The 14,379-nt window shown below is 35.2% G+C and overlaps 3 protein-coding genes across 5 annotated transcripts; all 3 read left to right on the top strand.

Moving 5' to 3' along the window:
• Positions 1 to 1,650: 1,650 nt before the first annotated feature.
• On the top strand, positions 1,651 to 3,049 carry LOC106365168 (PAMP-induced secreted peptide 2-like). The gene has a single exon (XM_013804614.3). It carries the CDS (start codon positions 2,500 to 2,502, stop codon positions 2,755 to 2,757), a length of 258 nt encoding a protein of 85 aa, XP_013660068.1. The 5' UTR covers positions 1,651 to 2,499; the 3' UTR covers positions 2,758 to 3,049.
• A 1,354-nt stretch (positions 3,050 to 4,403) lies between these two features.
• Positions 4,404 to 8,903, top strand: LOC106368649 (probable cadmium/zinc-transporting ATPase HMA1, chloroplastic). Of its 2 annotated transcripts, XM_013808655.3 has the most exons (13): positions 4,407 to 5,091; positions 5,183 to 5,333; positions 5,765 to 5,949; positions 6,047 to 6,193; positions 6,264 to 6,459; positions 6,551 to 6,663; positions 6,831 to 7,069; positions 7,228 to 7,333; positions 7,411 to 7,578; positions 7,643 to 7,859; positions 8,254 to 8,441; positions 8,520 to 8,606; positions 8,683 to 8,903. In XM_013808655.3, exons 1-13 carry the CDS (start codon positions 4,630 to 4,632, stop codon positions 8,752 to 8,754), a joined length of 2,331 nt encoding a protein of 776 aa, XP_013664109.2. In that variant the 5' UTR covers positions 4,407 to 4,629; the 3' UTR covers positions 8,755 to 8,903. The 2 variants fall into 2 exon arrangements, with proteins under 2 accessions (XP_048597449.1, XP_013664109.2); XM_048741492.1 differs by lacking the exons at positions 8,520 to 8,606; positions 8,683 to 8,903 and having other exon boundaries at positions 4,404 to 5,091; positions 8,234 to 8,429.
• Positions 8,904 to 10,195: 1,292 nt separating this feature from the next.
• On the top strand, positions 10,196 to 13,744 carry LOC106368650 (polyadenylate-binding protein 4-like). Of its 2 annotated transcripts, none has more exons than XM_048741493.1 (8): positions 10,196 to 10,619; positions 11,448 to 12,229; positions 12,311 to 12,388; positions 12,466 to 12,555; positions 12,632 to 12,769; positions 12,852 to 12,992; positions 13,057 to 13,248; positions 13,335 to 13,744. In XM_048741493.1, exons 1-8 carry the CDS (start codon positions 10,370 to 10,372, stop codon positions 13,551 to 13,553), a joined length of 1,890 nt encoding a protein of 629 aa, XP_048597450.1. In that variant the 5' UTR covers positions 10,196 to 10,369; the 3' UTR covers positions 13,554 to 13,744. The 2 variants fall into 2 exon arrangements, with proteins under 2 accessions (XP_048597450.1, XP_048597451.1); XM_048741494.1 differs by having other exon boundaries at positions 10,231 to 10,619; positions 12,876 to 12,992.
• The last annotated feature ends 635 nt before the right edge of the window (positions 13,745 to 14,379 follow it).

Here is a 14,379-nt window from a genome sequence, read left to right as displayed (position 1 = left end):
ATGACAAAATCGAAGACGAGACTATTGTCAACCTTGTTCGAGGCCTCAGTGCAGCTGTTCTAGCCCGTATGAGAGCAGAAAAGAAGCAAAAAGAAAAAGAGGCCAAAGAGAAGAATGAAAGAGAGAGCCAGCCGGTTTTCAAATTTTAGCGTACTTTATTAATGTTATCATTAAAACCTAGACGTTAACCTTTTCAGTAGTCTCTAACTTTAAATAATATATATATATATATATATATATATATATATATATATATGATTTTGCAGTGATCCTTACGTGCTTAAGTTATCCAATTTTGTAATGATATCTCACAAGTTTCTTAAGTTCTATAATAGAAGTTATTATTATCCGAAGATGTTAACATGTAATATGAATACTTAACAACTAACATTTATATTTACTACTCTAACTGTTCTGTATACAATCACCTATGCTAACACTTCTTCCCAATTTGACAAAATTCTTATCTTCTTTGGCCTACCAGGATAACACTTTGTATTTGGAGGTGCTATGTTTTAGAGATCCAAGTGTGTAAAACTCTGGTGCATGTGTCATGTAATCTACAGCTTGATCTAATCAAGTATAGATGCTGACTTTGGTTGCAGGTCAACTATTAAAATAACACATAAGTTTACAGTTATCAGATAAGATCAAACATTAACATTCAATATAAACTAATACGTGGTAAGATCACACATGCCACATATGTATGGTCAATGCCATACTTGATCGTCTACACATAGACTTTCTCCGAATTTCTTTCATATGTTCAGTGTACCTTCCACAGTTACCTAATAAAACTAGTGGAAAGAAAATATAATAGCTGCAGACCTACTTCTAAATAGTAACCTAGGATTGTACTTCATAAGATCACGCCAAATCAAACTCCTATCACTTTTTCATCTTACGTGTCTTTGGTCTAGGGGCAAAACGGAAATGAGGATGCAATTGTGTACAGTGGGCGTGGTTTTTTTTATGGTTTTGGATAGTTCCTTAATTTAGTGCACATTTATGTATATCTAGCCAATTAACTCTATTATTTACCTAAGATTTTTGCTTTTTCACTCGAGTACAGGCCAATTTTTTTTATAACAATTGTTTTGAAAAACACTTTCAAAGGTTGAGTAATCAAAATCCACTTCGCTCATGATTTTTCAAAGGATGCTACTTTGAATGGAAATAAAACAACAACGTGAGAAACAAACAAAAAAGTAGGCAGATTGGTGTTTGAACTTTTGAAACATCGATCAAGTTTGATATAGTTGACTCAGACATATCCAAACGATACTAATTTTCAACTGAAAACTATTTTGACTGTTAATTGAATATTGACTTTTTCTATGATATTAATTTATATCTGTGATTTTCATATAAATATTTTTTTCATATAAATATATTATTCAAACTAATGAGTACTCACGTTTATGATACAAAATATAATGCGTTACATAAAAATTATAATTAATTAGATTTTGGTATATATATTGTTAATTGAAATTAGTATATGCATTATAAATTGATTTAAAGTAATCATCATTTTCATTTTCCTTGATTCTAAATTATTTAATTTTATAAAAACTGAAATAATAAAATAAAATAACAAATAAAATATTTATAATACTAGAAATAATAAAACTGAACAAGAGTAAAAATATATCTTGATTCCTTAACACATTGAGTTTTCCACATAAGAGATGCATGCGGCTGATACAGTTCCCATTGTCTGTACTACAGTCATCCATAGCAAGTTTAATGGAAATTTCCAGCCAAAATATGAAAAATGGCGTGGTATAGATATATCATCCGATGCCATTCAACCACTAGTTTGGTTTTATGGAGGAACTTACAAGTCTTTGTAGATGAGTGTTTCCATAATCCAATTGGACCACTTGACCATTTCCTTGTTCCCAAATCTGTTTTCAGGAAGTCATAGGCTAAAGGTATGAGTTTTAAGGACGTTTTGTCGCTTTATATAATATAGAATTTTAAAAAAAAAAAATTATAGGCCAGGATATACATCAAATAATATAATATACACTTTGATCAAAAATAATATAATATACACTATATATGACTTCCCAACATCTTTTATATGATCTACAACTAAAAGTCTGCTCCAAACAATCAGAGATAAAATCTATTTCTTCAGCCAGGAAAAAAAAACTAATCTCCATTCCTCCTTGATGGCTTTTGTATTCTTCAAAATTATATTATTTGAAAAAAAATAAGGCGTCCGAGAACAAGAAGCAACCTCGGTGTCTTCCCAGGAAGTAGCGCTCTGTTGAATTCTAAACTTATGAAGTCAAAACTTTAAAAAATGCATACTTTTCTTCTCCTTCAAGGTTCTCCACACCATTATATATTCCAACTCCAAGTTCACAAACTCTTCACAACAAATTTCATCATTTCGATTTGACTAGTGAAAAAATATATATACAAAAAAGGAAAAAGACTTTCTGCTATAATTACTCAGAAGCGTCTAACAGAAAATTATAAATCATGATGAACAAAGTTGTTCTGAGTTCGATTCTGTTTTTCATGTTGGTGGGTTCGGTTCTTGTAGTGGAGGCTCGTCCCTTGGGTTTAACGAAGACCGAAGAGAAGCTAGTGGCTAAGTTCTTCGATGGTTTATCACTTGGAGCGATCAAGGAATCGGGTCCTAGCTCCGGTGGTGAGGGACATAAGGTTTTGGATCGGAGTGAGCCGCTTGTATATGTTAAGAAATCCGGTCCCAGCCCGAGCGGACCGGGTCACTAACTAAGGAACCCGTGGTTCCAGAGTTCCTATCGGACTGGTTAAAGTGGCCAGATTACTTCTTTCGTTTCTTTTATTTGTTATATTTTCAGATAAGTTGTAGACTTGTAGGTAAGAATTTTTCTTTACCTACCATACAATGATGGAGGACAACATTCTAGGAAATCAAGAATTAGTAGAACCTCAATTTATTCTCTGTTGGCTTTTTTGGATTATGGAAATTATTTTAAACAGTTTACAATGTAATAAAGTTCATTGATTATTTTCACTGATATAATAAATTCATTTAAATTTATGTTAAGGGTAAAAAAGATCAATACATGTAATGGTCTCTCCGTTTCATTTAATTGTCGTTTTAGGTTTAATACACAGATTAAAAAAATATTTAAATCCCAACGCCAAACTCTGGTCAGCAATTCCCAACAGTCTACTTCCATCATGGATTCTTGGCCACCAGCGCCCATGGAAAATTCCTTACCGCCAACTTCAGTTGACAAAATTAAAATATTTTTATAAAGAATATTTAATTTATTTATTTTTCTATAATATTAAAACCCCAAAATATTTAATATATTAATAAAAATCATAATTAAATTAAAATTAAATAAACATAATTTTGGTTAATTGATATGTTTAGTAAAATCAAAAGTGTAAACATTAATGTTTAATGTTTATGATTTAATGTTTAGAGTTGAAGACTTAAAAATTAAATAAGTTTTATATGTTATAGGTTTAGTGTTTGGGGATTAAAATTATAATTTTCTAATTAAATTGTATGTTTGATACAATATTTTTTTCTATTTATACTTTATGGTTTATATTTTAATTTATAGTTTAATCAATTTAGAATTTATAATTCAGGGTTTGGATGATGACAAAAGAAAACATTTAGGCTTTGGAGCAATGTGAAGTTTAGAGTTTAATTTTATGATATTGGATTTTAATTTTAAATTATTAAATTATTAAATTTGGAATTTAAAATATAAAATATAAAATTTGATGTTTATATTTATGACTTGGGAGATAGGGATTATGTTTAGTGTTTGCGATTGGAGTATAATATTTATGGTTTAGATTTACAATTTGAACTTAAATTTTGAAAATAATTAAATTTTGACTTTAGATTTAAGGTTTAAAGTTGAATATTAAAAATAGAGTTTTAAGGTTTTTCTTAGGAGTTAAGTTTTAAAAGCATTTTAGGATTTAGGGTTTCACATTAATACAATAAAAACCGTGGCAAAATCGTGGCATTTTGTGGCTATTATTTGTTAGCTACAAAAGTTTGTGACAAAATCTTCACAAAAAAGATATTTTGTAAATTAGCCATGAAAAATTTTGTGACTAAACCCGACAAAGGAATATTTTGGTAGACTGGCCAAGATTTTAGCCATGTTTTATTCTGTGAAAATTTTGTCACAAAACATTCATGGTAAAATCTTGCCATTTTAGCCACGTTATATTTTATAGAAATTTCGTAAATTCTTGCCATAATCTACACATGAATAGTCATATTTGTTTATGATTTTTTTGGTAACAGTTTCATGGCTTTTTTAACATTTGCCACTAAATTTTCGTGACTATACCCGAACATAATTGAAAAACAAGACAAAAACAAAAGGCAATATTTTTAAATACATTTACAAGTGATAAGGAAATGGAACATAAATATGGTACTGGAAATTTTTAAAAATGATTTATCATGTAAAATTATCAAAAATGCATTTTTTCCTTGTAAAATGGGATCATTATGAGGCCATTTTACAACATTTTCGTATAATTCCAAATGGCTCCCTTCTCTTTCTTCTTCTTCTTCTTTTCTTCTTTCCCCTCCCACCAGATCAGAAGTGAAACAGCGGTGAGCTCAAATCCTCGACTATGGAACCAACTGCTTTTACACATTCCTCTTCTCTCACTAGATTCCCTTTCCCTTTCAAAGCCACTCTCCGTCTCAACTCCTTACTTCTTCAACCTACCACTCTTCCCATTCACACCTCTCCCCGCCGATCAGTTCATCTACTCACCAAATCAGCCTGCGAAAACTACAGTCACCATCACCACCACGAGCACGATCATCACCATCATCACCACCACCATCATCACCGACATTGTTGTTCCGTGGGACAAACGGCATCGAACTATCCTCAGAAAGTGCTGATCGAGTTCGCTAAGGCTATTGGATGGATTCGATTAGCCAACTTCCTCAGAGAACATCTCCACTTGTGCTGCACCTCAGCCGTGCTCTTCATCGCCGCCGCGGCTTGCCCTTACTTGATTCCTAAGCCTTACATCAAACCTCTTCAGAACTCCTTCATGATTGTTGCGTTCCCTCTTGTTGGAGTAAAGAATCCTCCCTTCTTCTTTATTTCGTAGAATTAACAAGCTTAGTTGCTATTTGCTAAAGAAAGAAACGGTTTCTCTCTGGTGTTAGATCTCAGCATCACTTGACGCAATTATGGATGTAGCTGGAGGAAAAGTGAACATCCATGTTCTAATGGCATTAGCAGCTTTTGCATCTGTGTTTATGGGAAACGCGTTGGAAGGAGGATTGCTTCTTTCCATGTTCAATCTTGCTCATATTGGTGAGAACTAACTTGTAGTTCTAATTTGGTAGTTTTTAACCCCAACTGAACTCACTTATGAGTTTGATTAAATTTGGTAGTTTTTAAAAATCTTGGTCATTAGGTTCGGCCTTAAAAAAAACATTCTAAAAAAATTATTTTGATTTTAACTAAAATTTCAAACCGAACTAACAAAAAGTTTTAAAATAAACTATCCAAAATAACCATAACTGCCTGAACTTTTAACAAAAATAAATTGAATTCTAACAAAAACAAACAAAAAAAAAACTTTGTAAATTTGGCAGAATTTTCATAAAACAAACTTTTACCGAATATCGAACCGAGCTGAGTTTTTGAGTTGATTCGATTCGGTAAGATTTTGTGCAAACCGCACAAACCTGCACTGGTCGGGTTGAGATTTGAGTATGCATCTTGACATTGTTTTTCTGTAGCTGAGGAATTCTTTACTAGGCGTTCCATGGTCGATGTTAAAGAGTTAAAGGAGAGTAATCCAGAGACTGCACTGGTGATTGATGTGGATAATGACAATGTACCAAACTTCTTTGATTTGTCATACAAAAGCGTCCATTTGCACAATGTAGAAGTTGGATCCTATATATTAGTAGGAACTGGTGAGGTTTGTGAAACCTGTCTCTTTTGCTTTCGATTTCTTCAAAATTCTTAAAACTTTTACCAGCTTAATTTAACTGAAGCTGTTTTCTATTTGTGTTCAGATTGTGCCTGTGGATTGCCAAGTCTATCAAGGTAATGCAACCATAACGGTTGAGCACTTGACTGGTGAGGTGAAGCCATTGGAAGCAAAAGCTGGAGATAGAGTGCCTGGTGGTGCGAGGAATTTGGATGGGAGAATAATTGTGAAAGTATAACATATAATTTGACTATATGCGTATGTTCTCTAGCTTATTTTTCTTCAATAAACTACATAATCAGGTTATGAAGGCATGGAATGAGTCGACACTAAATAGGATTCTGCAGTTGACTGAGGAAGCAAACTCTAATAAACCCAAAATTCAGAGATGGCTGGATGAGTTTGGTGAGATTTACAGCAAGGTGGTGGTTGTTTTATCGGTATCTATTGCCTTCCTTGGTCCAGTTTTTTTCAAATGGCCCTTTCTCAGCACCATAGGTATGTATACAAGTCCTTTCCTTCTATTTTTAAATGGAGTATTGACTTACTTTAAAGTCCCTAAAAATGGTTGACATTTAATGATGTACAGCATGTAGAGGATCTGTTTACAGAGCATTAGGATTTATGATGGCGGCATCACCGTGTGCCTTGGCAGTTGCTCCCTTAGCATACGCTACTGCTATTAGCTCATGTGCCAGAAAGGTATCTTACTAGTATTCTATGTAGTCAAGCTGAGTAAACTGAAGTTGACAAGTTCTTTGCTAGCTCTTTCAGTTCTGACATTGGTTTTTACACATCTTATTGTTAGCAATACTGTGCTAAAGCTGCATTGGTGTGATCTTCATGTGTAAGTTGTGATCTTTTTATAGGGAATATTGCTGAAAGGTGGACAGGTACTGGATGCTTTAGCTTCTTGCCATACTATTGGCTTTGACAAAACCGGGACCTTAACAACCGGTGGCCTTACATGCAAAGCAATTGAACCCATTTATGGGCATGAAGAAGGAAATAATGCAAGTGTAACACCCTGTTGTATGCCAAATTGTGAAAAAGAAGCATTAGCCGTTGTAGCTGCAATGGAAAAAGGTACAACGCATCCAATTGGAAGGTACTACTTGTTAAACCTTCCTATTGTCTCAAATTATATCATTATTATACTAGTATCTTTCCATTTCAACATTCAAACTCTAAGAATGTTTGCTAGAATTAGCTAACTTATTTATATAACTCGCTGTCAGTAACAGAAGCAAACCATTATTTTTGCAGAGCCATGGTAGACCACAGTATTGGCAAGGACCTGCCTTCTGTATCTGTTGAAAGCTTTGAGTATTTTCCTGGTAGAGGCCTTACTGCTACAGTTAACTGCGTTGAGGTGCAAGCAATTTATTTACTAGATTATGTTACCTCCATTTAATATCTTTATAACTCTTTTATTGCTTTGTTATGTAGTCGGTAACTGAAGACATGAGTAAACTGCAGAAAGCGTCACTTGGTTCAGTGGAATTCATCACTTCACTCTTCAAATCGCAAGACGAGTCTAGGAAGATCAAGGATGCTGTAAACTCATCTTCGTACGGAAATGACTTTGTTCATGCCCTTCTTTCGCTTGATCAAAAGGTATCACTCTTTCTTGATTGAAAGTCTAAAGGTGTTAAACCTGAGATCCAACTCTTTTGACTAGGTAACATTGATTCACCTCGAGGACCAGCCTCGTCCAGAGGTACCAAAAGTTATAGCAGAACTAAAAAGCTGGGGTAGGCTCAGAATAATGATGTTAACCGGAGACCATGAGTCTAGTGCTTGGCGAGTTGCAAATGCCGTGGGTATTGATGAAGTCTATTGTAACCTAAAACCAGAAGACAAACTTAATCATGTCAAAAACATCTCAAGAGATTCAGGTTATGATCTTCTTGAAATGGATAAATGCTAGAACTAGGAACCATTTCTTTTAGGTTTTGGCTCAGGTTTGATTAAGAGTTAAGTTCGTTCAATAGGTTAGTTTCGTTTTAATTTTTTTTAATGAAAATTTACAATATAGATTTATACTAAACTAAATCAAAATCCTATCCAAATTTTGAACCAAAATAACTAAAATAGGCAATTTAACCAAAATTTTAACCAAACTGAAGTAGATCTAGAATCTAACTGAAAATTAAAAACTTTAGTTCACTTTGGTAGAATTTAAAAAAACCAAACAAGTTTTGTTCGTTGTAGTTCAGTAAGATTTTGTACCAAACTCGCATGCCTTTAAGAGGCTTAATATTAAATTCAGGTGATTGAGTTTTTGTTAAGGTGGAGGATTAATCATGGTGGGAGAAGGCATTAACGATGGTCCAGCTTTAGCAGCTGCAACTGTAGGGTTCGTCCTTGCTCAACGTGCAAGTGGCACGGCTATAGCGGTTGCTGATGTCTTACTGCTTCGAGACAACATCACTGGTGTTCCCTTCTGTATTGCAAAATCTCGTCAAACAACAACACTGGTACTAACAACAGACTTAAACAACACGGAAACCAGATGTTAACTTGTCAGATTTATATTTTATAACATCATTTTGCAGGTTAAGCAAAACGTGGCTATTGCGTTGACCTCGATACTCTTGGCCGCTCTCCCATCAGTTCTCGGATATCTTCCTTTATGGTTAACGGTAACAATCATGTTCTGCTTCTCCAAAACTTTTTAAAACTGTTCATATTGACTCATATTGGTACTCTTTCTCACAGGTGCTGTTGCATGAAGGTGGAACGCTTCTTGTTTGCCTTAACTCGATACGCGGTTTAAATGACCCATCATGAATCCATGATCATGGAAACAAGACATAACTCAAATGATCAGCAACTTCAACTAAGACACTTGTGTAATGATCGAACTCCTCAATTTCATATAATCAAGTTTTAGAAAATTTGAATTGAATCTCAAAATCTAATAAAATCTCTAAACCCTACACTACGATCATTAGCTCCTTGCACCATACACGAACTTCCTCCTCCGCCATTTCCTAGCTGTAAATCGCAATTATCAAAGCATCATCATCTGGTGTGACATCAGACAAGGCAACGGCTGCGTTGGCTGAACCCAAACCAAGTTCTAAGACCATCTCCAATGGTCTCTATAATTTTCTATATAATTTTCTAAAAATACAATAACTCAATTATCCAGTAATTTTTACTACAACAAAATTACTCTGATAGTAATATTATTTTATATTTCACTATAAAATAGAATAATAATATTATTGGACCAAAAGTTACTTATTCCATTTTACAAAATATTACAGAAGAGGATTGGAATAAGTAACTTTTGGTCCTAAATTAAAGGAATTTTGTTTCGCTACTTTTACTGGATTTGACATTTTTTATTTTACTTTATTTGATATTTCCTCTCTTTTAGAAAATATTATAGAGGCGCATTGGATATGCTCTAAGTTTAAAGAATTTTGTCTCACTACCTCCGTACTTTGCCATTTTTCCTTTTACTTTATCTGATACTTCCTTTTCTTTTTTTTAAAAATCTTTTTTTGAACAAACATCACATTTTAGAAATAAAATGATAAATACATAAAATTCAATTGTTAAGATTTGAAACAAAAAATAATAATAGCATTTAAAAATTTAAAATCAATTTCGAATCAATAAATAAAAATAAATTCGCTTTTTTCAAGTGAGTAATATTACTCTATATTTCACTATAATATAGAATAATAATATTATTGGACAAAAATTTTCTTATTCCATTTTAGAAAATATTATAGAAGGGCATTGGAGATGCCTTATGTTAAAGAAATTTTGTCTCGTTAGTTCCGGATTTTGACATTTTCTTTTTACTTTAGCTAATACTTTCTTCTCTTTTTTATTTATTTAATTTTTAGAAAAAATGATAAATACATAAAAATTCAATTGTTAAGATTTGAAACAAAAAATAATAGTAGCAATTAAAATCAATTTCGAATCAATAAATAAATAAAAAGAAATTCTCTTTTTTCAAGTGCCATCTAGTCAAGTAGTAAAGAAGAATGTAGACAAAAAAAAAAGAATAGAGTCTTATAGTCACGAGATGATCACGTGAGATATGGAAAGACCCTCCAAAAGAATCGGACGGCTGAGAACAAAGCACAGACCATTTCTTATGTTTTATCTTCAGCCGAGTTAAAATAAAAAAGAAAAAAGATCGTACGGCTAAGACGGAAGCAGGTTATTCTTGTTATTAATCTGAACCGTGAAAAAGAAAAGAAAAAATAGGGTTTTCGAGCAAAGGCATCATCGTTGAGAGACTTGAGCAAGTATATAAACTCAAACCTTTTCTCCATCTCTCTCCCCGCTGCGGTCTCTCCGTGCTGACCACAACCCCCCTGACTTCGTCTTTCGTCGTCCTTAATTTATCCCTATCTAAAATATTAAAAAAACTAAAAAAATGGCTCAGGCTCCTCCTCCTTCGTCTTCTCCTCCTGCTACAAACGGGACAACGGTGGCTTCTGATGGACTCAATCTCGGTTCTATGTGCTCGCTCTACATCGGAGATCTGGATTTCAGCGTCACTGATTCTCAGCTCTACGACTATTTCACCAAGGTCTGTCAGGTCGTATCCGTTCGCGTGTGCCGCGACTCAGCAACCAATGCTTCTCTTGGATACGGCTACGTCAACTACTGCAACATCGATGATGGTTTTGTGCCCTAAAGCTTCCACCTTTTTTTATATTTGACATTTCCACATTATTGATTATGATCTGTTTTTAGGATAATCTGAGTGATGGGTTTTGCTTAGATTGAGCTGTTAATGCAATGTTTGTGTCAGAAAGTGTGTTTCTTTGCGTCTCACTGAAGTCTTTGGCTGTGTTTTTTTGTGTCCTAAAGTTTTCACCTTTTTTGATATTTATCATTCCGCATTGTGCTTATGATCTGTTTTAGGATAATCTGAGTGATGGGTATTGCTTAGATTGAAATTTTAATGCATGTTTGTGTCAGAAAGTATGTTTCTTTGCGTCTCACTGAAGTCTTTGGTTGTGTTTTTTTTGTGTCCTAAAGTTTTCACCTTTTTTGATATTTATCATTCCGCATTGTGCTTATGATCTGTTTAAGGATAATCCGAGTGATGGGTATTGCTTAGATTGAAATTTTAATGCATGTTTGTGTCAGGAAGTATGTTTCTTTAAGTCTAATTTGAAGTCTTTGGGTGTGTTTTTTTTGTGTCCTAAAGTTTCCACCTTTTTTGATATTTATCATTCCGCATTGTGCTTATGATCTGTTTTAGGATAATCTGAGTGATGGGTATTGCTTAGATTGAAATTTTAATGCATGTGTGGTTGTGTTCTTTGTGCCCTAAAGTTTCCACCTTTATGACATTTATCATTCCACATTATGATTATGATTTAGGAGAATCTGAGTGATGGGTATTGCTTAGATTGAACTTTTAATGCAATGTTTGTGTCAAACGTATGTTTAATTTAAAGTCTTTGTTACTTTTGACTGAGTCTTGTGTTTTGTAATGACAGCGGAAAAGGCAATCAAGAAGCTTAACTTCACTCATCTCAATGGCAAGATGATCCGTGTTACTCACTCTACTCGTGACAATGCTGCTCGTAGAAGTGGGGTTGGCAACTTGTTCGTCAAGAATCTGGACAAGTCAGTTGACAACAAGACGCTTCACGATACCTTCTCAGAGTGCGGAAACATCGTGTCCTGCAAGGTCGCTACTGACCACATGGGCCAGTCCAGAGGATACGGTTTCGTGCAGTTCGAGAGCGAGGACTCAGCTAAAACCGCTACCGAGAAGCTCAACGGTAGAATCCTCAACGACAAAGAGATCTTCGTCGGACCGTTTCTCCGGAAGGAGGAGCGTGAGTCTGCTTCCGATAAGACCAAGTTCACCAATGTCTACGTGAAGAATCTCTCGGAGACGACTACTGACGATGAGCTGAAGTCTGCTTTTGGACAGTACGGTGGCATCTCGAGCGCTGTGGTTATGAGGGACGGAGATGGGAAGTCAAGGTGTTTCGGGTTTGTCAACTTCGAGGATGCTGGAGACGCGGCTCGCGCTGTTGAGGGGCTTAACGGGAAGAAGTTTGATGATGACAAGGAGTGGTATGTTGGTAAAGCTCAGAAGAAGTCTGAGAGGGAAGTTGAGCTGAGCAGAAGGTATGAGCAAGGCGTGAGGGAGACGGCGGGGAACGGGTTCGATGGTTTGAATTTGTATGTTAAGAACCTTGACGAGACCGTCACGGATGAGAAGTTGCGTGAGCTGTTTGCTGAGTTTGGTACAGTCACTTCCTGCAAGGTCAGTATTGTTTTGCTTTTGAGCTTTACTTCTTTTTACTTTTTGTTTGTCTCTTGAATTGAATTGAATCTGAACAATCAGGTTATGAGAGACCCTAGTGGAATTAGCAAAGGATCAGGATTTGTTGCCTTATCTGCTGCCAGTGAACCTTCTAGAGTGGTAAAGACATTTACTAAACTGTTTTTGAGTCTCGTTTTATGCTCTTTTATGTATATTTATTGGGTTTTTTTTGGCAGCTGAACGAGATGAATGGTAAAATGGTTAGTGGCAAACCGTTGTATGTGTCTCTTGCACAAAGGAAGGAAGAAAGAAGGGCTACCCTGCAGGTAATTTACTTAACTGACCAACTTTATCATCAAGTTACTTTGGTTTGATCCATCATCATTATGGGTGTTGTTGCAGGCACAGTTTTCTCAGATGAGACCTGCCTTTGTCCCTGGGATGAGTCCTAGTATGCCAATATTCCCAGGTGGTGGTGCTCCAGGTATTGGACAACCCATGTTCTACGGTCAAGGGCCTCCACTAATCATCCCTCACCAGGTAACCAACTTTTTTTTCTCTAAAGCTGAGGTTTGATTCATTTTGATGTGCTCATTTACTAAAATAAAATAATCTGTGATAGGGTGGATTCGGATATCCGCCTCAGATGGTTCCTGGAATGAGGCCAGGCTTTTTTGGGCCGATGATGCAGCAAGGCCCACGACCAGGTGATGGGCCCATGCGCCATCAGCCTCAGCAACCAATGCCTTTTATGCAGCCACAGGTTAGTTAGTGATTTAGATTGATCGTTGAAGCCCTTGCTTTAACTTTGTTCTCTTCTTGTATAGATGATGCCAAGAGGACGTGGATACCGTTACCCTCCTGGTAGAAACATGCCAGAAGATCTAATGCCAGGAGGAAGGGTTCCATTGCCTTTTGACTCTAATGGAGTGCCTCTTGGTCAGCATTTGGACGCCGATGCATTGTCTTCTTCCCTTGCTTCTTCCCTTGCTCAAGCTTCCCCTGCTCAGCAGAGAACTGTAAGCATCTCTCTCTCTCTCTCTCAATATATAGTCCTGGGGGCTTGGAGAAGAGTATGTTTTACTTACATGGTATGTTTGTGTAGCTTCTGGGTGAGAGTCTGTACCCATTAGTGAACCTGATAGAGCACGTGAACGCTGCCAAAGTGACGGGTATGCTTTTGGAGATGGATCAGACCGAAGTTTTGCATCTGCTCGAGTCACCTGAGGCTCTAAATGCTAAAGTTTCAGAGGCATTGGATGTGTTGAGAAACGTGAATCAGCCAAGTGATCTCTTGGCTGCACTTACCATTCATGATCACTGATGAGTGGCTTTTGTCTGAGTTCTACTCTTAACTCTCTCTCTATCTCTCTATCTCTGATTGACAATGACAATTTTTGTGGGAACTGGTTTGCGTTCTAGACTTTTGCTGGATGTTATGATTGTTTCTGTTTTGACTCTAGACTTGGAATGATGTTTTTTTTCTGGTTGGATTATCTTTTACTATTGCGAATTTTCGACTGGTGAAAAATCTTTTATGATGATTCATTTAAATTATTACACTAAAAAAGCATCATCATCTAAAAGTTTGCTACTGATGAGTGAATCTGAGAGACTGAACGCAAGTTTTTGTGTGTTTAATGGCACTAAAAAGTAAACATCAATTTGTTTCAAATTAAAGTGACAATGATTTGCGACTGATGAGTGAGCATCTTAGAAGTTTTTGAGTAGTGTTGTTCATATACAAAGACAGATCACCTAGTTTGCTAATTAAATTTTTATTTAGACCCATTATAAAGTCATTTCTAAATAAAGAAGGCGTATGTGCGTTACAGAAAAAAGGCGTATGCTTGTTTAGTGAAAGTGATTAGCTAATAGCTAGTTTAAGTTAAGGCATCTTTCATAACAAGAAGAGTCTGCTACATAAACATAAAAACACACTCAAGGCTAAAATGTAAAAAGAAAAGACAAATAAGGTGATCTTCCTCCTAAAAATAGAAGTAATTTCCTTTAATATGCATTTTGATTCGAGAAGCTTGTTATTAGTTTAGAGTTAATTTCCATTTAAAAGATACCAATAGTTAAGTCTAAGATTGAGATCGTAAAGCTAAACTACAAAACAAAAAGCTCTTCTCAAAAGTTGATCAGAA

Source organism: Brassica napus, chromosome A9, assembly GCF_020379485.1.
Source record: "Brassica napus cultivar Da-Ae chromosome A9, Da-Ae, whole genome shotgun sequence".
NCBI lineage: Eukaryota > Viridiplantae > Streptophyta > Magnoliopsida > Brassicales > Brassicaceae > Brassica > Brassica napus.
The sequence above is the reverse complement of the archived record's forward strand: the minus strand, read 5'-3'. Positions and strand labels throughout refer to the sequence as shown.